The following is a 27,920-nucleotide window of genomic DNA, read 5'->3' on the forward strand; positions in this document are numbered from 1 at the left end:
GACAAAGACTTTCTTGATTGCCCACCCTCCCTACACCCCATACACGAAGAAGAGACTGGAGCCAACACTTGTTCCATCCGTTTGAACTCTGGGGGAAGGAAATAAAAATCCCTGACCAGAAAGAACTGCATCACTGTGCTGCTTGGAATTTGGAGAGGGCAACATTTCTAAGCATAAGCAAGGCATCACCAAGCTACTTATCTTGGGTTAACCCTAAAGGGCATATAGAGCTTGCACATTACAGTAGCATCTACTACTTTTTGAAATCTAAGAATGTAACTCATTTGTGTGTGTATGTTTGCCTGCTTTAACCTTGTAAATAACACTCATTTCTTTTTCCTAGTTAATAAACCTTTAGTCAGTTTAATATAGGACTGGCTACAAGCCTTGTCTTTGGTGAAAGATCTAAGGTACAACTGACCTGGGGTAAGTGATTGGTCCTTTGGGACTGGGAGTAACCTGAATATTGCTGTGATTTTTAGTGTAAGTGACCATCTATCACAAAGGCAGGCTTGCCTAAGTGGCAAGATAGACCACAGTGGCCAATGGGACTGTCTGTAACTCCATGTTAAGGCTTTTGTAGTGCTTGAGGAGTTCACACTTGATACTTGGTTAGTGAAATCTAAGGACAGAACACACAACCAGTTTGGGTTTTGTGCCCTGTTTCTTAACAGTCTGCCCTGAGGTTGGCACTCATGCTTGTGAGCCACTCTAGACAGCTTGACATAGGGCATTTAGTGCACTGGATGAGGTACACCACATGTTGTGATAGGAATGTGTAGGACCCTTGGATCTTGAAAGGTGTGCTGTGGGGAGAATTGATCATATGGAGATAGGTCTGCAGGTTTTGCATCTGTTGTTATGGCTCCACTACCTATCCATCAATCTCCCTCTCGAACACACCCACACCAGTACCAACTTCCTGGACACCACCATCAACTTCAACAATAGAACTCTACAGGCAACTATATAAAAGAAACCCACTGATCACGATATCTACCTTCACAGATCTACTAATCACCCCAAACACACCAAGTAAGCTTTTATCTACAGCCAGGCACTCAAAAAACAGAGAATATGCTCCGAGGAGAAAGTCCTGGATACATACCTCAACACTCCTAAAACTGCCTTCACTCAGACAAGGACACTCCACCAAAGAAGTAGATTGCATCAAGGAATGGGCCAACAAAATGCCCTGAGAGAACCCATTTCAATACAGGAAAAATAAAACCACTGACCAAACGCCCACAGTTGTCACCTACCATCCCACACTGGAACCCAGGCAGGGTATTGTTAAACAATTACGACTGATGCTCAATGGGGACTACCTGAACCCCCTCTTCCGGCTTTCAAACAACCCTCCCACCTCACCCTGCTCATCAGCAGAAGCAAGCTCCCCAGAGACCAGGACATACCAACTCAAAGCAGCACCAGACCCTGCCAGAACAACAGATGCAAAACCTACAGACTTATCGCCACTACTGTGGTGACCAATATTGCCCACAACACACCTTTCAAAATCCAGGGGTCCTACACACGCCTATCAACATGTGGTGTACCTCGTCCAGTGCACTAAATGCCCAAATAACAACTATGTGGGTGAAACCAGACAATCACTACACACTCAAGTGAACTCACACAGAAAAATGACAAAAGACAAAAACACCCAATCACCCGTGAGCAAACACTTTTCACAAAATGATCATTTCATACCTGATCATGCAGTCTTCATCCTGAATAGAAACCTGCGCAACACCTTCAAAAGATGAGCCTGGGAACTTGGATTCATAATTCTGCTACATACCAAAAATTATGAACTTACTAAAGACTCTGGATTTATGGCTCATTACAGCAATCTGTAACCCACTTATCCTCCTTCTGTCCTAGGGGTGTTAACTGTCCAGTGCTTCTTGAATAGTCTCTTGCAACATGTGTTCCACTTATCTATTCCACTTTGTATTTAGCTGTGACACTCGAGAACCTTTCCCAGACCTGAAGAAGAGCTCTGTGTAAGCTCGAAAGCTTGCCTCTTTCACCAACAGAAGTAGGTCCAATAAAAGATATTACCTTAGCCACCTTGTCTCTCTAATATTGTGAGACCAATATAGCTACAGCAACACTGCAATTATAACTGAAGTCACTTGTAATATGCATCTCAGAAATGCTGTCCCATAGCACAGATTTTCAATCTTTTCATGGATATCCATTTTCTGCAGAATTTATGATTTAATTTAAAATAAGTTTCAGTATCACTTGGCTGTGAAGATACGGACCAAAATGTGAATTTATTGAGCACACCAGCAGGTAAACTATAGCTCTAACAGATGTGTTGTTATCTTGGAAGCTTAATGGTAATTTAAATACACACATTTATTTTTTCACTACATTTATTTGCTGAAAAGTTAGAAGGGATTTCTAAGCAATGAAATGCAAGACTAAAAAGCTTAATTTTCTGACCCTGCACCCCTTCTGTTTTTTGTTTCTTTGTGTTTTTGCACAAACCTCTACACAGAACCATGGCCAATCACACATATCATACCACACTGTAACACTTAACAGAGGCACCACGAAGGACCAGATCCTGCAACCTTCGTTTAGCATATAAAAAATTTTACTTATCCAAATAGTAAGAATCATCTGGGGTGAACACTTTTCATAAAGTGACCTCTCAGCCCTCATTTTCAAAGGAAAGCTGCACAACACTTTCAAAAGATGAGCCTGGGAGCTTTAATTCACAGCTTTGCTAGACACTAAAAATCATGGACTGAATGGAGATACTGGATTTGCGGCTTATTACAACAATCTATAACCCACTAACAAGACCTCCAGCTGCTCAACCTGCTCCTTTCCTCCCGATCACTGAAGGGGTGTTAACAGGTCACTTCACCGTGAATGGCCCCTCGAAATATGTGTTGACTACTTATGCTAAACAATCTTGCATTTAGCAGTGACACTCTGAGGCTATGTCTACACTAGCACTTTTGTCGGTATAACTTATGTCACTCAGGGGTGTGAAAAAAAACACACCGTGAGCGACGTAAGTTACACCGACAGAAGCGCCGGTATGGACAACACTGTATCAGTGGGAGACGCACTCCCGCCGACATAGCTACTGCCACTCGTTGGGGGTGGTTTAATTATGTCAATGGGAGAGCTCTCTCCTGTCAGCATAGAGTGGCTACACAGGAGATCTTATAGCAGTGCAGATGCATTGGTACAGATGTGCCGCTGTAAACTCTTTAGTGTAGACATCACCTGAGTAAGTTTCCCAGTCCTGAAGAACAGCTCTGTGTAAGCTTGAAAGCTTGTCTCTCACCAACAGAAGTGGTCCAATACAAAATGTTATCTAGTTCATTTGATCTCTCTAGTAAGAATTACTCACATGAGTAAGACCTGAAGGACTGACCCATAAGGTTATGTCTACACTGCAACGAAAAACCCACGGCTGGTGCAAACCAGCTGACTCGGGCTTGCGGAGCTTGGGCTGCAGGGCTGTTTCATTGCAGTGTAGACTTCCAGGTTTGGGCTGGGGCTCGGCTCTAGGAATCTGTGAGGTGAAGGATCCCAGAACTCAGGCTAAGAGAGAAAAGGGAGCAAGCACTTCCACCCTGATATTAAGGTTTCTCCCCCAGTCTTCCACTCCACTAATTTTCAAGCCTTTTAAAATTGAAAAAGGTAATAAAGCTCCTTACTGGGTATGGGGGGGGGTGGGGGGGAGAAGAGAAGAATGTTCTAGGTTTTTAAAAAGATGTTTTCTTAAATAATGCATAACTTACAAAACAGACATATCAACAGGATATTCACATTTGGATTGCACCAAATAGAAATCTTACCCAAAAAATTCTATATGCACTGTTCTGTAACATTTAAAAATAATTTATTACATTTAAATTCAAATAAGGGTGCCATAGCGTCTTAAAATTACTCTGGATGACTTGTGAGTTGATAAGCAATTCATTCTATTGGGATATATGCATTCATAGCCATAATTCATTCTCACAGTGAATTTACAAATTCCTCTGTCCAGTGTTTCCTTATGCATGTTCATTCTACTGTCTGCATTAACTCTTATAAATTTTCTTTGAGGTCTCCCATTTAATATAAGCTTTTCTAAAGTGTTTAAAATGCAGACATCTGGATTAAATAAACTAAGTATATGCAATAAATCTCACATGTAACTAATAGCTTCTGGCTAAAACTTCAGCGGTTTTTCTACATTTCCAAATCATATACATAAGATTAAAAAAAAATATTTTTATTAGTATACCAATCTGAACAGGGAAGTATATATTATACTCATTTTGGGATAATACATAATCTTCACAGAAAATTAAATCCAAAAATAATGTTCAGTATTTAATTATACAGACTAAACCTATTAATATGTCATCTTCCAGTCTTTTCCTGAATGATCTGTAGTTAATTCTGCATTTCACCTCCTAAGGGACCTTTGAAAATATCTATCATGACTACCAATCAAAAAAAAATGACAAATTAGAAGTTATTTTAGACCTAGTTGGAATATTAATCATTCTACTTTTCAAAGTATCAAGTTGAGGCCATCTCTATTTAGATCTCAAAAGTATATTCACATAATGTTATAGAAATAAAAAATGGCAGAACTGATCAGATAAAATACGAGCATTTTGTTTTATCATTGAAAAATATATGAATAGTCTCTTATCAAAGTTCTCCAATAACTTAATCATGAATTTATTTTTTGACACTTGATTTTCAAAGGCTTTCATGGTGTAGGCCTTGGCTACATTAAACCTCCTCTTTAGCTGTACTCATCAGGATGAGTTTTTCAGTGAGAAAAACTAGATGGAACCATTTTCCCTGGGAAAATGGAGTTCCATCTAAACCGAAATGCTTTGCAAAATTTCGCTGATTTTGCCAAAATTTCATTTAGAGGAAAAAGGAGGGGAATGTTCCGACAATGGTGAAACGTCCTGTTTCAACATTTCTGCTGGTCACACCCTCTGCTCCAGCTTGTTACCAGACCGTTAATTCCAAAGTTGCGTAAAAACTCGTAGAATATGATTAGTAAGAATAACTTCAATGCCAACTAGCAAACTATGTACAATAGGCTAACTAGCCCACATACGGTAGGTACAAAAATTATATTTTGTCCTTGGGACAAGCAGCCATTCAGGGAAGGCAGAACTGTGAATGCGGATACTATTAAAAGGATATTATCAGGTAAGAAATTTCCCATTTTATAGCCCTATGTCTCCCACAATACTGTTACATGTGGGAAGTAGCAAGCAGAGAACAGAACTAGAGAGGGATGAAGAAGTAGAATAAGAAGTGAAGGGAGGGCTTTTCCCATCAATTGCCAAAACAGAAAGCGACTTCTGGATCAATGCATGCAGCACCTTCCTTTTGAAGGATGCTTCTGCAGAGGATAGAAAGAAGAACAGGAGTACTTGTGGCACCTTAAGATGCCACAAGTACTCCTGTTCTTCTTTTTGCGGATACAGACTAACACGGCTGCTACTCTGAAACCTGTCATTATGCAAGAGGATAGAAAGTTCACCTTATAGTGTCTAATAAAAGGGTTAATAAAGGACCATGTTGCTGCCCTGCAGATCTCCTCAGGGGAAGAACATGGGCAGAAAGAGCCTAAAGACACCATAGATCTTCTGTTTTGATTCTGTCAAAACAGGTTCAACCTGATGCCTTGTACGCCTTGACAATGCATAATCTGATCCATCTAACCAGATATAGTTTAGATAGCTGGAGCCCTTGTCACTTCAGATGAACGGAGATGAACAAAGAAGCCAATCTTCTTGTTGAATCGGTGCACTCAATACATACCTTTAGTACTCCAAAAGCATCCAGATTATGCCACAGCTTTTCTGCAGGATGCTGTGGATTTGGATGGAATCCTATGTGGCACGGAAAGATGAATTCACTTTTGACGAGAAAGATTATGAGTTCCTTCATACCACTTTGTCATTATGAATGACTCAATGAGATTTATGCATCGATAAAGCTGCCAACTTCAAGACTCATCTAGAAGTTGTGATAGCAACCAAGAAACAGGTTTTGATAGATCTGTAGAAAGGTGAGGATCCATGTAAATGGTTTAAAAGGGTGCTTTCAGCACCAATGGTAGGTCCCATTTGGGAACGACTGGTCTGACTGCAGGTCTAACCAGTCTGACTGCTCTGAGAAATCCGAGTACTTGGATTCTCTTCCAAGGACATCAAGTAAGACGCTACTTGTGGCCAACATCTGGCTGAATACTGTAGTGTTGAACTGCCCATCAAAACTACACACAGGAAGGGAATAGCTCATATGTATCAGAATTGGGGTTGATGCTGGACTGCAGAATCTGAGTGTCCACATGGATGGGGCAGCTTACTGGTATCACTGTTAAAACTTTTTTGTGTACGTAGTCTCTAACTATTACTGTTGAGGAGAAACCTTCAAAATGAGAGCCTGAAACAGCTCTAGGGTGTGAACTGTCCTATTTATTTCAATGGGTGCTAACACCTATGCTAATGAGGATACTTTGATTGTCAACATAGTTAATTATTTCACTGCTCTCCAAAGCATAAAGAAAAAAAAAGGGAGTAATTTGAAGGTCTATCTTAGCATTTCCCCAAAGTGCAAGATGCACCAAGACATAAGAAGGCAAATGCAGAAGGGTTATACATTACCACAGGTAGGCCTTTAACACGATACGCCAGGACAGCAATGGGGGCATAATACATTTCATCTTCCTCAGGACTCAACTTTCAAAAATTTGGGAACTGCTGCATTATCCAATGACAGAGTAGCTAACTAAAATTAGCATTTTAACATCTTAAGTATCTTCTGGACCTATCTTCTACCACAAGAAATCAGAGAGGAAGAAGTACACTAAACGCAGAGAAAACTCATGGACCAAAGTACCAAAAAATCCTGTCCACATGAAATTGAAAAACCAGGAAGTTTTTTGACAAATACTTATCTTTTTAACTTCTAACAGATTGTACTTTTCATGGGAGAAAAAGGCCAGTTTTCCTGCATAACATTTTATGGACATGTCTCCATGCACATCCAAAGGAAAGCTATTACTATAAAAGAGGATTGCTTTTGATGTCTTAAATATTTCTGTCACTCCGGAGACCTGATTTTATGGTTCCACATTATTTTTGTCTTGCACATTTTTAAGAATACTATATATATGGTCATGAGCCAAACATGTGTTGCCATTGAAACATTATTTTTTCTGTGGTTAAAATGCAAACCATTGCCAAGAACAAAAAATAAAAGCAATCCTGGAGAAAAATGGAGAATAACTCATATTAACATTTAAAGAATTTAGATGCTGTTAGGCCCTTTTTACTGTTATTTCTTAAATTGATTTCTTAAGTAGTTTCCCTGTTCATTTTTAAAGAATAAGCATTTGTGCAAATAGAAAAAAACTGCCCAAGTAGATTTATTAGTTCTTTTAGAGAAGTTCTGGTCATTTTTTTAAAGAGTCATTTGCATAGCTTTGACAGAACTGGAAGATATTTTTAGATATATTGTACATTTAATACACATATTTCTGAAGTGAATATACTATAGTGGTCACAAATGGAGCTCTCTGAGTAGCTGTCAATAAGGTTATTCGCATGTTCATATATTTACAAGGTATTATTGACAGTTTTTCTTACTTTTATTTCCAAAATCCATTTGGTAATAAGAACACTATATATGCAATTCATTTTCAAGGGCTGCAACATCACCAAATGATGTATGCTCTGTCTTACTACTTGATATTAACTTACTTCATTGCTATTTTCCAGTAAGTGCACAAACAGGTAGGTCTCAAATGCTAGTACCACTATTGACTCTGAAGTGCTGTTCTTCGACGGCATGCCTTTATTTCTAAGGAGTCTAGGCACGTACAATTAAAACTCAATTCTTAAAATTAAGTTAACTCTCTTCTTTTTGTTTGTCAAAGGTCCTTTATCTATTAACAAATTACGTATTTATTTCAACAATGAAGAATAAGATTGTTCAACAAGTAGATATATTTTTTAAGTTGTTAGTAAATACAGGGGAAAGACCTCGGTATTGATACAAAAATTACATTAATAAAATTACTGTAACTTTTTAAAAAGTTGCTACAAACTTGTTTGAACCTTTACTTAATATTAAGATATAGCTACAAAAGTGTTATTGCCAGGATGCTTGGAAATATAACAATAAACATGTTTAGCTAATTATGTTACAAAATGTTAAAGCTAATCAAAGAAATTCCAGAACGTTTCCGCTTCTATCTCCCAAGGACAAGCACACATCAAGCAGAAACAAACTTTGTGAACATTTTTAGGAATAAATCTGATTGCGAAAAGAATGCAGGGTTGTGTTATCAGAGCAATAAATGTAGAGGTAAAGTGGGCCTATTTGAAGCCCTCCTGTCCCTTCTTTTCAAAGAAAAAGCTATGTTTAACCCACACAAAGATTTCTAGAACTAGCCTTACTGAAACTGATTTATTTTGTAAACACACTGAAGTCTTTATTCTTTACACTTGGAGAATATTTACGGTGGGAAATGTTTTACAGAAGATACCAGTTACTTCCAAGTAACTCATGTCAACACTTAGAGATGAAAATCTCCGCTGTTTCTCAAATATTTAAGATTGTATATGCTTCTTTCAATATGTATATTTGCAAATATTTTGTAAATGCAAGCCTGATAGTACTGTTATATAACTAGCAAAATGTTTTATGTACAAATATAGTAAGTTCACTTGATGATGGACTAATTATTAACATAAGAAGCCATTAAAGCATAGAATATTTATATTAATGGGGAATTATGGGAGTGAGCAAACCTTAATCGAATGCAGGAAGACAAGAAAGACAAGCTTTGCGAACAGGGGCTGCTAACAGGGAGTTTCGCAAGGGAGTATGGAAGGGGAGCAGGAAGGGGGCGAGGGTCCCTTGCCAGTTCCATCTGTTTTCTCTTGATTCCCCTTAATACCTATAAAGCAACTACATTCATAACTGTTTGCTTAAACAACCCTTTCAGCTGACAGGGGGCTGCAGACGGGAGTTTGACAGAGGGAGGCTTACGATGGTTAGGAAGACCCGCAACACCTGTGCCAGCACTGCTACTGTCTCCTCCACCTGTGCCTGTAGCCAGACAGAGCGCCTGAGCATGGATGCCTCTACCCAGATCCTGGTGTGGTTTTGCAAAGACTGTAACTTGCAATTTCCATTTACTGATATCCAGGCTGCGGGGACCATCCAATGTGAGAGGTGCCTGCTGGTGGAATCGCTCAGGCAGCAGGTGGGAGAGCTACAGGAGGAGGTGGCTAGGTTGAGGAGCATCCGTATCCACGAGCAATTCCTTGACAGTGTCCATGTGGAGACAGCTGAGGTAGCTGTCCCAGTACACAGGACTGCTGATACACCACTGGTGGAGGAGGAGATGGCTCAGGGTGGACACTGGCAGCTGGTTACTTCTGGCAGCAGGCAGTGCTCCACCCTTGCTCTGAACCCTCCTGCCGTGGTTATAGGTAACCGTTATGCTCTTCTTGAGACAGGAAAGAAGGAATCACTCCCTACAGTAAAGGAGGAGAAGCCTCGTACCCCTAAGGCTGGAGAGTCTGCTGCCACCACTGCAAATAGGAAACGTAGGGTAGTGGTGGTCGGAGACTCTCTGCTGAGGGGGACGGAGGCGCCCATCTGTCGCCCTGACATTTCATCTCGGGAGGTATGCTGCCTGCCGGGGGCCCGTATCCGAGACGTTACGGAGGCATTGTCGAGGATTATCCAGCCCTCTGACTACTACCCCATGCTACTCATCCATGTGGGCACAAATGATACTGCGCGGTGTGACACTGAGCGGATCAAGAGTGACTACAGGGCTCTGGGAGTACGGGTGAAGGAGTTTGGAGCGCAGGTGGTATTCTCTTCAATTCTTCCTGTCAAAGGTAGGGGCCCGGGCAGAGACAGATGCATCATGGAGGGAAAAACAACTGAGGAGAGTTGGCAGTTTTTCAAAGGGACACTATTAAGGGCCCAAAAGCAAGCTATTCCGCTGGTTAGGAAAGATAGAAAATGTGGCAAAAGACCACCTTGGCTTAACCACGAGATCTTGCACGATCTAAAAAATAAAAAGGAGTCATATAAAAAATGGAAACTAGGACAGATTACAAAGGATGAATATAGGCAAACAACACAGGAATGCAGGGGCAAGATTAGAAAGGCAAAGGCACAAAATGAGCTCAAACTAGCTACGGGAATAAAAGGAAACAAGAAGACTTTTTATCAATACATGAGAAGCAAGAGGAAGACCAAAGACAGGGTAGGCCCACTGCTTAGTGAAGAGGGAGAAACAGTAACAGGAAACTTGGAAATGGCAGAGACGCTTAATGACTTCTTTGTTTCGGTCTTCACCGAGAAGTCTGAAGGAATGCCTAACATAGTGAATGCTAATGGGAAGGGGGTAGGTTTAGCGGATAAAATAAAAAAAGAACAAGTTAAACATCACTTAGAAAAGTTAGATGCCTGCAAGTCACCCGGGCCTGATGAAATGCATCCTAGAATACTCAAGGAGCTAATAGAGGAGGTATCTGAGCCTCTAGCTATTATCTTTGGAAAGTCATGGGAGACGGGAGAGATTCCAGAAGACTGGAAAAGGGCAAATATAGTGCCCATCTATAAAAAGGGAAATAAAAACAACCCAGGTAACTACAGACCAGTTAGTTTAACTTCTGTGCCAGGGAAGATAATGGAGCAAGTAATTAAGGAAATCGTCTGCCAACACTTGGAAGGTGGTAAGGTGATAGGGAATAGCCAGCATGGATTTGTGAAGAACAAATCATGTCAAACCAATCTGATAGCTTTCTTTGATAGGATAACGAGCCTTGTAGATAAGGGTGAAGAGGTGGATGTGGTATACCTAGACTTTAGTAAGGCATTTGACACGGTCTCGCATGATATTCTTATTGATAAACTAGGCAAATACAAATTAGATGGGGCTACTATAAGGTGGGTGCATAACTGGCTGGATAATCGTACTCAGAGAGTTGTTATTAATGGTTCCCAATCCTGCTGGAAAGGCGTAACGAGTGGGGTACCGCAGGGGTCTGTTTTGGGACCGGCTCTGTTCAATATCTTCATCAACGACTTAGATATTGGCATAGAAAGTACGCTTATTAAGTTTGTGGATGATACCAAACTGGGAGGGATTGCAACTACTTTGGAGGACAGGGTCATAATTCAAAATGATCTGGACAAATTGGAGAAATGGGCTGAGGTAAACAGGATGAAGTTTAACAAAGACAAATGCAAAGTGCTCCACTTAGGAAGGAAAAATCAATTTCACACATACAGAATGGGAAAAGACTGTCTAGGAAGGAGTACGGCAGAAAGGGATCTAGGGGTTATAGTGGACCACAAGCTAAATATGAGTCAACAGTGTGATGCTGTTGCAAAAAAAGCAAACATGATTCTGGGATGCATTAACAGGTGTGTTGTGAGCAAGACACGAGAAGTCATTCTTCCGCTCTACTCTGCTCTGGTTAGGCCTCAGCTGGAGTATTGTGTCCAGTTCTGGGCGCCGCATTTTAAAAAAGATGTGGAGAAACTGGAAAGGGTCCAAAGAAGAGCAACAAGAATGATTAAAGGTCTTGAGAACATAACCTATGAAGGAAGGCTGAAAGAATTGGGTTTGTTTAGTTTGGAAAAGAGAAGACTGAGAGGGGACATGATAGCAGTTTTCAGGTATCTAAAAGGGTGTCATAAGGAGGAGGGAGAGAACTTGTTCACCTTAGCCTCTAAGGATAGAACCAGAAACAATGGGTTTAAACTGCAGCAAGGGAGGTCTAGATTGGACATTAGGAAAAAGTTCCTAACTGTCAGGGTGGTTAAACACTGGAACAAATTGCCTAGGGAGGTTGTGGAATCTCCGTCTCTGGAGATATTTAAGAATAGGTTAGATAAATGTCTATCAGGGATGGTCTAGACAGTATTTGGTCCTGCCATGCGAGCAGGGGACTGGACTCGATGACCTCTAGAGGTCCCTTCCAGTCCTATAATCTATGAATCTATGAAAATTATCATTCCAAAAAGTGTCACGTAGAGTCACCCATTTAGTCTAAAGACTTTCTAAAAGTTATTTAATTTTAAGACTGTTTTGAGAACTAAAAGCTCTTACATAAAGAACAGGAGTGTTTGGACTTTTTGAATTTCATTTCCTGTCATACTATAAGAAAAATTAAAAAAAAAATCTAAAAAAATGGACTGAATAAAAGAGTTAAAACTTTAAAAGTTATCTGAATCTATTCTTCAATGGCCTTTGTTCTTTTTTTGTGGCAGAAATGTCCCATATTCATTAACAGCTGCATATTCAGGATGTGAAAGCATCACCTAGGCCAACCCCAAAGGCATGAAGCCAGTCAAAGAATGACAGCAACCAACCTGAATCTAAACAAGAATGAAAGAGGTGTGTTTTCCCTACGATTTCATGAAAATAAGGAGAAGGATATAAAAGACATTGAAGTGAGCACCCCCTCACAACCACCCTCTGCTACTCTGCTTAGACAGCAAGCACTCCACAACTCACCCAACCCATCTCTACAAGCAAACTGCCATAAACAGTTAAGAAAAAAAGAGAAGACTCAAGAAGAAATCAATCCAAGGAAATCTCCCCAAGACGTCAATGTGGATTGGTGAGAGGAAGTTAACTAAAACATTGCCAAGAGATTAGATTTAAAACTCTTGTAATGATTTTGCTGGATTACTGAAATGCTGTTGTAATTTAAAAGACAAACAGTTTTTCCTATTAATCATCAAATGGTTATACCATGGTAAACAGAAAAATAATTAGTTTTAATTGGATTTAAGATTCCTAATATAGATTAATTTGCCTGTCTCAAGATAGTTCCTTAAATGCCTTCTTCTAAGTAACTGATTTAAATATTTTCTTTGGTTTCATAGGATATAGTAAAGATAGACAGCCAGTTTATAATTGGTAATTTATTAATAACCAACAAGTCCTCTTGCCTTGAAACAAATATACTTTTTGCTCACCTATAAACATTCATAGTTATTGAAGGCTATATTAAAGAATGGATTCACAATAATTTTAAACAATATACTTTGGTCTTAACTTTACCAAGAGAAAAGAACACCTCAGAGTTGTTCATTCTCAAGGGTGTTAATCTCAGTTAAAAGCTCTCCACAGAGAGACATACAGAAGAGATTATAACGGAAATAAGCAGTTTATCATTTTGGTTTGGTCATTTGTGTTTAATGTTTTCTTTTCCTTTCTTTAGTAATAAAATAGCCAGGGTTATTAATTATGATTTTGCTTGGTCTTGATCACACCCAAGCAAGCAGCTCCCAACCAAGATACACACATTTGCAATAACTGCCAAAGATCATGCAAATCTCAAACTGGACTATTCAATCATATGAGACATTGCAAACCATTTACATGATAGGCTACAATTCCCACCGTCTCTCACGGACAAAAGGATGCCAACTATGATCACAGTGTCTCCTAGCATGTGTAAAAGAAACACTGTGACTAAATAATGGGAGCCATATCCCTGAGTTAGCAGAAAGAGAAACAATAAGTAAGAGCTGGCCTACCATTGCTTGTTTCTCTAAACCAAATGTTTTTAGTCATTTAAAAACAAAATTACTTGGTATCCAACAATTTAAAACCACCCCTTTCAATCTCACATAAAGCTACACTATAAAAAAATATGCCTCTTGTGTAAAGTACAATTTGTAATGCTGTATTTCATATTGAGGAACAGAACAGAATTGAATATAAAAGTCAAAGGCAGGGACATCTTTGGGATGTAATTACCTGAAGGACATCAGTAACATCAACAAAATTAGTTCCTGGGAACTTCAGATCTTCCTCCTCATACTGAGTTTGTTCTGGACCCTTATAAAAGGTAGACAAAAACATACATATCTTAAATTAAAAGGTATAACTGTAGAAAAACTTTATACTGAGAATATGATCAAGCTACAGTGACCATCTTGTTGCACACGAATTAGATCTTAAACAACAACCATGCAAATATTTTTATCCTAACAGTTAGAGGGATTTCTCTATAGACCAGGAAGAGGACTGGATGGTATCCATTAAGCAATTCAGTAAAATGAATGCTAGCACTCCTTGGATTTGGCTGTAGGATTTAATAGAATATCTCTGCTTCAGAATCTCAGGACAACATTATTTTTATAACTATCAAACTTTTTTTTGAAATACACAAGAGAGGGACAAATGACTGCAAAGCGAATCACTCAGTCTGGAAATACCTAAATTAAGGTTTCCCAAAGCAACCTTAACTCTACTTCCTTGTGCATAATCATTACAAACTAGTTTTTAATTACATGATCACAAGCTCTTTTTTGGGGGTGGGGGTGGGGGTTGATTGGGGGAAGGGCAGAACCCTGCCTCATTCAGTGGCAGAATGAGAATGAGAGTTCAGCTGAATGACGAATGAGTTGTGTAGTGAATGAGGCAGGGGTCTGCAGGAACATCACCTCATGCAATGAGGAGGCTGGTTGGTGTGCAGTGAATGAAGCAGACACACACATGCTGAACAGCTAAGGAAAAAAGAAATATTGAACAGTTGCCTCATTCTGTTCACATAGTTCAGCATGTGCACTGAATGAGGCTGAGGTCCTGTGGAAGAAACAATATGTGATCTTGTCATCATATGCTTCAGTTTGCAACCTTTACATTCTTTGGATAGTTTTCTGCCTGGAATTCACACATAATCTTCATTACTTCCTAAATGCTCTATGACAACTCTGAAAAGGGACATGGGCAAAATCATGATTCACAGATCTGAAGGCCAGAAGGGGCCATTGTGATCATCTAGTCTGACCTGCACCATACAGGCCATAGCACCTCACCAAGTAGTTAGTGGCTTGCCTATATTGCTGTATAAGGGAGCTCAAGGCACCTCCTTACTGCCTTGCACAGCTACCTTGTATTGTTGGTCTGTGCGCAGGGTGGTGAGACGATCCACAGGGCCACTATTCCCCACCCAAGGCAAGCGGACAGGGAATGGACATAGAGGGTGCTAGGAGTGGATGAAGCCTTCTCTCCTCCATGTGCCAGCTAATACAGCTGAGCCTGCATGGATGGAGAAGCAATGTGCTACTGGTATGGGCCAACAGCAGATTACTTCCTCTCCCCCATCCCCAAGAGAGTCACTATTCTTTCCCTGTGCTTTTCCTGGGGTGGGCACAGCTATGCACCACTCCTTACCCAGGGACGGAAGGAAATTAACGATCTACACCTTGTTAAAGATTTTGTTTCAAATAAATAAATAAATAAAACCCCACCCATCTTAGAAGTCACAATTTAGTTCTCTTTTCTGTTTACTAGTGGGCCTACTTACTTTAACAAAGAAGGAATACTACATTAGCTCATTTGATAGTAATTAAACATTAATGTATTAATATCTACTTATCAAACTAACACCAATTCTTAGGCATTTAGACCAATACCTGAATCAGACTGCTGACAGGAGGAAGTGCTGCTTCAGAGCTTGTAGAAGCCTGGTTTATACTCACACTGTCATTTGAAATACTGTCAATATCTACATTCGGTAATACCTAAAATGGAAAACACCACAAGTCCAAAATCGAAGTCTGTATTAATTAAAATTTCCTCTGTTCAAACTGTTCATAAGAACATGGAATGGCTCCCCATCATCATGCCTGCACCTGGTCAGGACTGGATTTTACAGACAGATTTAACATAATAAACAAGCTAAGAACATTCCCCCAAGAGTACTTCCTTCTCTTTTTTTTCTGTTATCTTACTTTTCCTGCTCTCCATTTCATTTGAGGTCTTCAGTTTTGTTATCTATAACAGATTGTTAACACCCTGGGACCTTGTCATCTTGTATGTTTTAACTGCCAAACACATGTACGGTAATTGTACATAATAAAGACTCCACCCCAATTCACATTAATTATTCAGAATTCTGTGATTGATTGACTCATGGGTCATTTATGTTGCCTTATAAGCTACTGTGTAGTTAAGTGTACTTTTAAGTAATAAGCAGTAACTATTAATTTTGTAATAGACACATTGTAATAGATGTACAATCTTTGTACAATACAGTTAGAAGAAGAATTAGAGTGGTTATGTTCTTTGCAGTGACAAAGATTTTTCAACAGGTACACAAATGCATCAAAAGGAAATGTAAGTACTAGTTTAAATCTTTGACAAAAGCCTCATAACTTGGAACATTTAAAACTAAACTGGACAAACACCAAAAAAATGTGTTGATGAGAAAAGTGGTGCACTGGCAGAGGGATAGACTACATGTTCCATATGGGATTTTTTATTTAAATCTCCTACTTCTATCATTCAAAAGTTATATTTAAAGGGATGAGGGGAGAGAGGGGGAATACTGACAGCATATCTTCTGCTTCAGTTTGATTCTCCAATGAACACAAAACACTGAATTTTTGATAAAACATTCATTTCCATTTCTATGACAACAGACTCATATCACAAACATGGGATTAGGACTTCAGTGGTTGACTGGTCTGAAGGGAAACTGAGTTGCAAGGAAACTCATATTTAAACAAAAAATTTAAATGGCAAAGCATTCAGCCAAGTAAATTGTTATTGTTTTAAATAAATTAAACTCTCATTTTAGAGTTTCCTCCAGCATTAAAGTCTCCCTTGACACAAGGAATAAACTTGCAGATATGTTCTTTTTCCAAACAACTCTATTCTGGTTAAATAATAAAAATGATTGTAAAAAAATTCAAAACAATTAAGTACAGGATGACTGATTTTTGGTTTACACTACAACATATGGTGTTAACATTAAGAGAAAAGGCATCCACCAATGCCAAATCATTCACATAGAATCACAGAACTGTAGGACTGGAAAAGACCACAATAGTCCATCTAATCCAGTCCCCTCCACTCAAGGCAAGACTAAGTATTAATTAGACCATTCCTGACTGGTGTTTGTCTAACTTGTTCTTAAAAACCTCTGATGACAGATATTCCACAACCTCCCTGGGCAATTTGTTTCAGTGCTTAACTACCCTGACAGTTAGGAAGTTTTTCCTAATGTCCAACCTAAACTTCCCTTGCTGCAATGTAAGCCTATTGCTTCTTGTCCTATCCTCCTTGTAACAACCTTTTATGTATTTGAAAACGATTATCATGTCCCCTCTGTGTACTCTTCCCCACACTACACAAACCCATTTTTTAAAATCTTTCCTCATAGGTCATGTTTTCTAGACCTTTAATCGTGTTCTTCCTCTGGACTTTCTCCAATTTGTCCACATCGTTCCTGAAACATGGCGCCCAGAATTGGGCACAACACATGTCACTGAGGCCTTATCAGCATAGTGTAGAGTGGAAGAACTATTTATTGTGTCTTGCTTACAAACACTCCTGCTGATACATCCCAGAACGATGTTTGCTTTCTGGCAACAGTGTTACACTGTTCACTCATATTCAGCTTGTGATCCACTACAACCCCCAGATTCCTTCCTAGGCAGTCATTTCCCATTTTGTATGTGTGATTGTTCCTTCTTAAACGGAGTACTTTGACTTTGTCCTTATTGAATTTCATCCTATTTACTTTAGACCATTTCTCCAGTTTATCTAGATTATTTTGAATTTTAATCCTATACTCCAACGCACTGGTAATCCCTCCCAGCTTGGTATGTCCACAAACTTTACAAGTGTACTCTCTATGCCTTTATCTAAATCGTTTATGAAGATATTGAACAAAATTGGACCCAGAACCAATCCCTGTGGGACTCCACTTGATATGCCCGGACAGCTTGACTGTGAACCACTGATAAGTACTCTCTGTAAATGGTTTTCCAACCAGTTATGCACCCACCTTACAGTAGAACCATGTGGGCTATATTTCCCTAGTTTGTTTCTGAGAAGGTCATGCGAGATAGTATCAAAACCCTTACTAAAGTCAAGATATATCACATCAACTGCTTCCCACCTATCCACAAGGCTTGTTACCCTGTCAAAGAAAGCTATTAGGTTGGTGTGACATAATTTGTTCTTGACAAATCCATGTTGACTGTTACTTATCACCTTATCTTCTAGGTGTTTGCAAACTGATTGCTTATTTGCTCCATTATCTTTTTGATTACTGAAGTTAAGCTGACTGGTCTCAGATTCATAGACTTTAAGGTCAGAAGGGACCATTATGATCATCTAGTCTGACTTCTTGCACATTGCAGGCCACAGAACCTCACCCACCCACTCCTGGAATAGACCCTTAACATCTGGCTGGGTACTAAAGTCCTCAAATCATTATTTAAAGACTTCAAGTTACAGAGAATCCACCATTTACATTAGTTTAAACTTGCAAGTAATCCATGCCCCACGCTGCACAGGAAGTCGAAAACCCAACAGGGTCCCTGCCAATCTGACCCAGGGGAAAATTCCTTCCCAACTCCAAATATGGCATTCAGTTAGACCCTGAGCATGTGGGCAAGACCTACCAGCCAGACACCTGGGAAAGAATTCTCTGTAGTAACTCAGAGCCCTCCACATCTAGTGTCCCATCACTGGCCGCTGGAGATATTTCCTGCTAGCAGTCCTGTAGGCAATCTTATCATACCATCCCCTCCATAAACTTATCAAGCTCAGTCTTGAAGCTAGTTAGGTATTTTTCCCCCCACTGGTCTGTAATTCCTTGGGTTGTCCTTATTCTCTTTTTCATAGATGGGCACGATCTTTGCCCTATTCCCGGGCTCTGGAATCTCTCCAATCTTCCATGAGTTTTCAAAGATAATTACTAATCGCTCAGATATAGGGTGACCAGACAGCAAGTGTGAAAAATTGGGATGGGGGTGTGGGGTAATAGGAGCCTATACAACACAAAGTCCAAAATATCGGGACTGTCCCTATAAAATTGGGGCATCTGGTCACCCTACTCAGATATCTCTTCAGTCAGCTCCTTGAGTATTCTAGGATGTATTTCATCAGGACCTGGTGACTTGAAGACATCTAACTTGTCTAAGTAATTTTTAACTTGTTCTTCACCTATTTTAGCTTCAGATCCTACCTCATTTTCGCTGGTATTCACTATGTTAGTGCTTCAATCGCTACTGACCTTTTTGGTTAAAACTGAAACAAAAAAGGCATTTCGCGCTTCCGCTATTTCCACATTTTCTGTTATTGTCTTTCCTGCCTTATTGAGTAATGGGCCTACCCTGTCCTTGAACATGAACAATCTTTAGCGAATATTAATAAGTACAGCAGTTGTTGTGCTTGCTTCATACCTGCACAGTGAGTTTAGGAGAGTCCTTTTTTTCTGATCTCATCTCTATTACTGCTATGTTGGGTTTCTTTAGCTTAGGTTGTGGTTTTGGAGGAACTGGAAGAACAGAGGTGGTCACTGTAACAGGGTGTGGTTTACCTATAATGACTCCAGCAGGCTGTGGTGAGATGCCATTAATTTGCGTTTGACCTAAAGACAGTTGGTCAAGAAACATAAAAATCTTTAATTTATTGATTAAACAGAATAAAGTTAAACTTAATTTAATTCAGAACATTTTTGTGAATTTTATAAAAATCAGATTAATTTTCTTCCTCACTGGTCAAAATCTGGTGTCTTATCCGTTAAATTTAAATTTTTATGCATTTTTTCGTATTAATTTTCTTAAGCCTAGATGCCTAAGGATTTTCCCAATTATTTTGTAGTTCAATTGACTACAGTGCCACCTAGTGTTACGAAACAACAATAACTGCAGTCACCTGTGCTACTCAAAAACTTGGGTCATCATAATGGACAGACATTTTTGTTCTTTGACCTACAGGATATGGGCTATATAAAATCAATACCTACATTACACAGTCTCTCCCTGCCTCCTCCGATCTGGAACTAGTAGGCCAGTTAGTCAAGATATGATTCAGCTTATAACATTCTTCGAGCTTTGACTGCAGCCCCTCTTTTTTGTATATTTATTATCTTTAGGTGTCAGCTTAATATTAACCTCTGTCTATACAGCAACAGTACTCAGACTATATCTGCTCTCAAGAGGAGACTATCTCAGTGGTGATCAATCTGCTATAATCAACTTGGGACAATATTATTGAAACTGTTGGGCAGAAATGATCAATTTATATCTACTCTCTGTCTTGCAGACTAAATTCCAGGGCCCGGAATCATTCCCTGATCAACAATAGCTCCTCCTGTAGATCCCAGGGCAGAGTCTCAGTGATGGGAAGAGTACCAGGAAGGAGGCTGCTGCAGTGCAAAATGCCAGCAATCTCTCCTCTACCAGGATGTCCTCAAACAGGCAGGACAAGGTGTGAGTGGTGCTGGCTAGGAGTGGGCCTGGCTAGAAGAACCAGAGGATACACAGATCCCCACTGCAGCCTCTGATAGTTTAGCTTCTATGGTGTCCCATCAGAATTTAACCCTGCTCCCCAAATTATACAGAGAGATAAGAGATGCTTCTCTCAGAAGCAGCTGGGATGAATCTGGCCCATATAATTCATTAGGTTTTTGGTTGTTCTTACCTAATGGAATAGCCATAGGAATCAGATGGCCTTCAAGTGGACCGGACACATCAGGCATTTCTCTGCTGGGGCTGAACAGATACTGGCTTTCTTTAAGGGGTGCAGAAAGTGGACGCTGCCTCTTAGGACTGATTATTACTTTCTGTGTGCAAGAGTTGGTTTGTGTTCTTGCTGACTTTACCTTCGTACCTGAAATGAGAATCAACTAAATTATACATCTCTCACATGCATTCACATGATGTCATATACCAGTAAAAGCTTATGTAATACAAACTGTTTGATTGCAATAAACTATGTATAACTGCTTTAACAACAGAGAAGGTATGACCAGCCATTGTTCTAATAAATAAAAAACGTTGGAAGTGATGAATAAGTTATATTCCTCAATACTGACAGAAGAAATTCTGTAAAGCTACACCAAACTCACAACTTGCCCCACCAAAAATACCCGTTTTATGGCACCTCTCCTGCCAATGAATTTTCTTCTGTTTTTTATTTTGCACAGCACTCAAACCAAGTGATAAGAGAACTGAAACTGCTATCGAAAGACAGTAAGTTGACTTTTAAGGATTTATGAGAGAGAGAGAGAAAAGTAAATATAGGGTTGTACGTCAAACACCACAAGGAATAAGGGAAATTCTATATAAAACCCTATATTTAGTTAAAGAAAGCAGTTCTCCTTCCATTTAAATAACATGTAACAAAAAATTTTAAGTAGAAACTACCTCTGACATTGACTGAAAATAAATCACAACATAAAATGCCTAAGATCGATTAGAACAAGAAATAACCCGTGGATACTATACATTGCTGGCTTTATAATCCAATGAAATACAAACTGATGCATGCAGCCAAGAAGTGGGTATTCACCCACGAAAGCTCATGCTCCTATACGTCTGTTAGTCTATAAGGTGCCACAGGACTCTTTGCTGCTTTTACAGATCCAGACTAACACGGCTACCCCTTTGAAACTGATGCTGGCAGCACATGCCAAGGCCCCTAGGCCTCATTAAACACTAACAAATATATAGCTGGAACCAGTGTGGTTCATCTCTGTGTTAATACTGTTAAAATAGGTATGAGAGTTACAAAAATGTGTTTAGACTTTATGAAATGCTTTTAAATTGCTGCATGTATTAATCTCACTTATAATACCTGTATGCCATGTTATAGGGTAATATTTAAGTGCTTTTCTTTGATTGTAAGTCACCAGACAGGAGAGAAGCATTAACAGGTTCGGCCAATCGTGGCTCCCACTGGCCACGGTTCGCCGCTCCAGACCAATGGGGGTGGCGGGAAGCGGCGCAAGCTGAAGGATGTGCTGGCTGCTGCTTCCCGCCGCCCCCATTGGCCTGGAGCGGCGAACCGCAGCCAGTGGGACCCACAATCGACCAAACCTGCGGACGCAGCAGGTAAACAAACCGGCCCAGCCCACCAGGGTGCTTACCCTGGCGAGCCACGTATCAAAGGTTGCCGATCCCTGGGCTAGACGGACCATTGGTCTGCCCCAGTTTGGCCATTCTTATGTTCTCACATAGCAACACTAGTCTGACCACACTAAACAATAATCTAAAATGTTACAGATATGTATACTCTTTATGATTTAAGGGAGAAATTCTGCTCTCAATTATACTAGGGTAAATCCAGGATAATTAATGAACTGAAGTTACTCCAGATTCACACCAATATTAAAAAAAAATAGCACTATACAATAACAATAAACCACACATTAAATGTATTAAGAAGTTGCTAACTGACAGATCTCGAAAATTAATGGTCAATGAGGAAACAACCTCAAATTGGAGAGGTTCCTAGTGGGTTCCACAAGAATAGGTAGGAGGCCCAACCCTATTAAACATTTTCATTGATGATCCAGAAGAGCATATAAAATCACTGATGATAAATATTTGCAATGACACAAAGACTGGCAGAGTGGTAAACAACAATTACGACTGAGCAGACATACAGAGCAATCTGAATTTCTTGGTACATTCTCTGAACATGATTTTCAAGTGCTTTTAACTATTCCTTTCTCTTGAAAAGAAAAAAAAACACTCAAATTTAGCAGAAACTGGATTTTTGATGAAACATACATGTAAAACATGATGCATTTAAAACTTAAGTTCTTTTTCTGTTACAATTATCCAAGCACAAAAAAATTATTCTTTAAAAAAACAAAAAACCTTCTTCACGCACTCAGATGACACAGGAATAGATGGATTTCTCCACCCCCAACTTCCTAGGAGAATTCTTGCACTGATATCAAGCATTATTCGTGGAAGTTTAGCTGCAAAAGAAAACTGTTGAGCAAGTTATAAATGACTGAAAAGACCATCTAAAAATGTCCATTTCAGCCTTAACTAGCAGAATCCTTGTTGCAACACTAAATTTAACACAACCGAAATATGCTATTAGTGAAGGGGAGTCACTTTAATGAAATTAGATTTTCTTGACAATCAACCATGAGGCTAACTACTTTCAATGGTTCTGTGGTCTATGTAATATGGTATGCAATCTCCAGGAGCGGGAATCAAAAAGGATGTTGATAAAATGGACAGCGCTCAGAGAACAGCCACAAGAATGATTAAAGTAATTAGAAAACATGCCTTATAATGTTAGACTCAAGAGTTCAATCTATTTAGCGTAACAAAGAAAGTTAAAGGGTCACTTGATAACAGTCTACAAGTATATAGTCTATACCACTGTATAGTCTCAATCACTGTAGTATATCAGCACCTCACAAAAACATGAACAAATTATTCCCAATACCTATTGGAAAGTATTATTTCACCCATTTTACTAACAAGGAATTGAAGCACAGAAGATTTAAGCAACTTGCCCAAGGTCAACCCAAGAAGTCTGTGGCAAAGACGGGTAATAAAATTAGGTATTTTAAGTACCAGTCAAGTGCCGTCCTACCTCAGGCTAAAACCTCGGTTGGAAAGCTTAGGACTAGATTAACTCTATGGAAGCTCTATTTACAGTAAATGCTCATGAAATGACAGTATATTCCTGTCGTCTTCCCTCTTTTTCCCCTAAAGAGAAAATAAACATGTCTTACTTTATTTACTATCAAGATACAGAGAGATCAATGTAACTTGCACAGAGTTCCAATTACAGGATAACTCCATTATTTTAGGATACTATTATTACACCAGGTTGGTGGGACAGAGGGCTCAGCAGTCCCACAGTCCAGGTTGCACCCCGGGGACCCGGTCACAACAGGTCATTACTACTCTTTGATACCCACTAAATTGTTAATCATAATTACCATGTGACATTTAAAGCAGTCTGACCTTTTTCCTAAACTGATGTTTTTGCTTAAAAAAACAGTGTCAGAATTACCCATCTTCATCCAGTCAATCTCTGTTTATACAGCCTATGGCATATTGACAACACTAACTGTAGTTAATACACAAAAAGCTCTGTTACAAAACAGATATGGTTTCTATGCAACCCACCTTGACAACAAGCCACATAAGCAAATAAATGAAATGTTAAAACAACTAATCATATGTACTCTCTACTCTTCCACCCCCAGATACACACTTTATCCCTACCTCAATCATGTATGCAACCAATCACACACACTAGCCTTTAACTGCCTCAGTACCCTAACCAACTATTTCTTCCAATCACATCAGCCTTCCCTTTTGCACACTACCTTCACCACATTGAATATCCACACATTTACATTGAGGGCATGTCTTTACTACCCGCCACATCGGCGGGTAGCAGTCGATCTATTGGGGATCGACTTATTGCGTCTAGTGAAGACGCGATAAAAATCGATCCCCGATGGCTCTGCCGTCGACTCCAGAAATCCACCGCAGCAAGAGGCGGAAGCGGAGTTGACGGCGGCGCGGCAGCGGTCGACTCGCCGCCATCCTCACAGCCAGGTAAGTCGACCTAAAATACGCAACTTCAGCTACGCTATTCAGGTAGCTGAAGTTGCGTATCTTAGGTCAACCCCCTCCCCCCTGTAGTGTAGACCTAGCCTGAGAGAAGTTAATGTAATCATTTGGTAGCTCACATTCTCCTTCCAGTCTCCCATAGTGTCTTGTCTTCTATACTCTTCCTTATGCTTGCTCTCCCACTTTCCTACTCTTCATATTCTTCCCCACTTCCTCTCCTATTTCTCTGGCTTCCTCCTACATTCCCCTACATGTCCGCTACACATGTCCCCATTTTTCCCCTCCTGCACACGGTATTCTCCTCCAACTCTCTTAGGTTTCCTTCTTGCTTCTTGGACTCCCCTTGTTTCTGGATTCTCCCAGTGACCCCCTCTGCCTCCTCACACCTTAAAGGCCAACTTAGTGTCACTTTCACGGGGATTGATTCAGGGGGATGGCCATATTTGCTAAACTTCCTCCTTTACAGACTATACAAAAACAGAGATCTCCAATAGCTTCAGTTGTATTAAGAACAATGGGAGATAGCAACCATTTTAATAGAAGGCAATTCTTTATGAGTTCTTTGAGGGAGAACAGTCCCCAGGTTTTGCTAAAGGAAAACTTTAAGTTATGAAGAATAATGGCAAAAGTTAATCCTACCCATAATCCTAAATTAGTCCTCGTACCAGATCAGATCAGGATTCATCTCTCTGAAAGTTTTTGTGAAATGAGAATGTTTTTTAAAAGTAACCAGCTGATTTAAAAAGTTTGACTGCCACAGACAAATTTCAGCAACAACTTCAAACATTTTAATGTAGAAATGAAAAGATATCAAACACAAACCACATAGACATTTCAAAGGGCATAAGAATTAACACTATGTGAGAGATCAAACGAGATCAAACTAGCTAGAGACATAAAGGATAACAACAAAACATTCTACAAATAGGTTAGAAGCTAGAGGAAGACTAAGGACAAGGTAGGCCCGTTACTCAATGGGGGGGGGAGGGGATAACAGAAAATGTGGAAATGGCAGAGGTGCTTAATGATTTCTTTGTTTCGGTTTTCACCAAGAAGGTTGGTGGTGATTGGTCGACTAACGTAGTGAATGTCAATGAAAATGATGTAAGAACAGAAAAGGCTAAAATAGGGAAAAAACAAGTTAAAAATTACTTGGACAAATTAGATGTCTTCAAATCATCAGGGCCTGAAGATATGCATCCTAGAATACTCCAGGAGCTAACTGAGGCCATATCTGAGCCATTGGCGATTATCTTTGAAAAGTCATGGAAGATGGGAGAGATTCCAGAAGACTGGAAAAGGGCAAATATAGTGCCCATCTATAAAAAGGGAAATAAGGACAACCCGGGGAATTAAAGACCAATCAGCTTAACTTCTGTACCAGAAAGATAATGCAGCAAGTAATTAAGCAATCAATTTGCAAACATCTAGAAGATAATAAGGTGATAAGTAAGAGTCAGCATGGATTTGTCAAAAACAAATCGTGTCAAACCAACGTGACAGCTTTCTTTGACAAGTTAGCAGGTCTTATGGATAGGGGTAGATGTGGTATATCTTGACTTTAGCAAAGCTTTGGATACTGTCTAGCATGACCATCTCATAAACAAACTAGGGAAATGCAACCTAGATGGAGCTATAAGGTGAGTGCAAAACTGGTTGGAAAACCATCCCCAGAGAGTAGTTATCAGTGGTTCACAGTCATGCTGGAAGGGCATAATGAGTGGGGTCCACAGGGATCAGTTCCGGGTCCGGTTCTGTTATCTTCATCAATGATTTAGATAATGGCATACAGAGTACACCTAAGTTTTTGGACGATACCAAGCTCGGAGGGGGTGCAAGTGCTTTGGGGGATAGAATTAAAATTCAAAATGATCTGGACAAACTGGAGAAATGGTCTGAAGTAAATAGGATGAAATTCATTAAGGACAAATGCAAAGTACTCCATTTAGGAAGGAATAATCAATTGCACACATACAAAATGGGAAATGACTGCCTAGGAAGGAGTACTGCGGAAGGGGATGTGGGGGTCAGAGTGGACCACAAGCTAAATAAGTCAACCATGCAACACTGTTGCCAAAAAAAAAAAAAAAGCAAACATCATTCTGGGATGTATTAGCAGAAGTGTTGTAAGCAAGACACGAGAAGTAATTCTTCTGCTCTACTCCGCACTGATTAGGCCTCATCTGGAGTATTGTGTCCACATTTCAGGAAGGATGTGGACAAATTGGAGAGTCCAGAGAAGAGCGACAAAAATGATTAAAGGTTTAGAAAACACGACCTATGAGTGAAGATTGAAAAAATTGGGTTTGTTTAGTCTGGAAAAGGGAAGACTGAGAGGGGACATGATAATAGTTTTCAAGTACGTAAAAGGTTGTTACAAGGAGGAGGAAGAAAAACTGTTTTTCTTAACCTTGAGGATAGGCGAAGAAGCAATGGGCTTAAATTGCAGCAAGGGAGGTTTAGATTGGACATTAGGAAAAACTTCCTATCTGTCAGGGTGGTTAAGCATTGGAATAAATTGCCTAGGGAGGTTGTGGAGTCACCATCATTGGAGATTTTTAAGAGCAGGTTAGACAAACACCTGTCAGGGATGGTCTAGATAATACTTAGTCCTGCCAAGAGTGCAGGGGACTGGACTAGATGACCTCTCGAGGTCCCTTCTAGTTCTATGATTCCACACTTAAAGGCCACCTACATGTATAGAAAAACAGATATTTGCTACACTGTAAACCCCATTTTAAATGCAACTCTAACTATGGAGATATGACAAGTGTAATAATTCAACTATATATTTCTTAAAACACAGTAAAAGTGTATATTGAATTGATCATGGATTGCTAATCTCTCATAAAAAATGACAGTTTTGAAAGAGACGGGATCTAAAGTTTGATACAGTAACAAAAAAAATACCTTCAGAGCGTTACGTGCATATTAAGAAGAGAGACTATAAGCAGAAGCCTGAAGATGAATTTCCATTATAAGTATGAATATCATAGCTATGCCCATAATAATATAACTTGTTGATTTTACAACATGTACTGGAGATGCATTTCAGAAAGGTTCTCTCTCAAATAACGAGAGGAAAAAGAGAACGGTTATCACAACCCATTAAAGCTTAACTTGAAGAGTGTGCCCGCTGTAAACAAGCAACTGAATCTGCTGTAAGGAATTTGAAAAGAAAAACCTGAAAGAAAGCACTAATGGGAAGTGACAGACACACCTGTTTATAATTTAAACATTTATGTCAAAGGATTACTTACCCCTAACACACTCTATAACTTTTGGTCTTTGAGGTTTGGATTTGGGAGAAGGAGAGTTGAACCTGAGATATGGCGCTTTTTTAAGCGTGCTGCGGTGGCCCTGGTAAATTGGTTTCCCATATACCTGGGACAGATACTCTTCATTCTGAACCACAGCGCTTGCTTTCAGAGGTCCCTGCACAAAACAAAAGCCATTTCTAAATTCTCCATATGTGAAGAACTAAATGTGTAATTATTGCTACA

At 39.6% G+C, this 27,920-nt stretch overlaps 1 protein-coding gene across 10 annotated transcripts in view; it reads right to left on the reverse strand.

Moving 5' to 3' along the window:
- The window catches only part of KIAA0586 (KIAA0586 ortholog), a 110,530-nt gene that overhangs the window by 45,449 nt on the left and 37,161 nt on the right, over window positions 1–27,920 (reverse strand). For all 10 annotated transcript variants that reach the window (XR_008444890.1, XR_008444889.1, XM_054027960.1 and 7 more), the window contains 5 exons: window positions 27,678–27,852; window positions 20,504–20,692; window positions 19,261–19,448; window positions 15,478–15,585; window positions 13,814–13,894 (listed from right to left, as the gene is read on the reverse strand). Coding sequence is in view for 8 of the 10 variants with exons in the window: in XM_054027960.1 (XP_053883935.1) it covers window positions 13,814–13,894; window positions 15,478–15,585; window positions 19,261–19,448; window positions 20,504–20,692; window positions 27,678–27,852 (741 nt within the window). In the remaining 2 variants the exon portion in view is untranslated. The remainder of the gene's footprint in view (window positions 1–13,813; window positions 13,895–15,477; window positions 15,586–19,260; window positions 19,449–20,503; window positions 20,693–27,677; window positions 27,853–27,920) is intronic.

Source organism: Malaclemys terrapin, chromosome 4 (genome assembly GCF_027887155.1).
Source record: "Malaclemys terrapin pileata isolate rMalTer1 chromosome 4, rMalTer1.hap1, whole genome shotgun sequence".
Lineage (NCBI taxonomy): Eukaryota > Metazoa > Chordata > Testudines > Emydidae > Malaclemys > Malaclemys terrapin.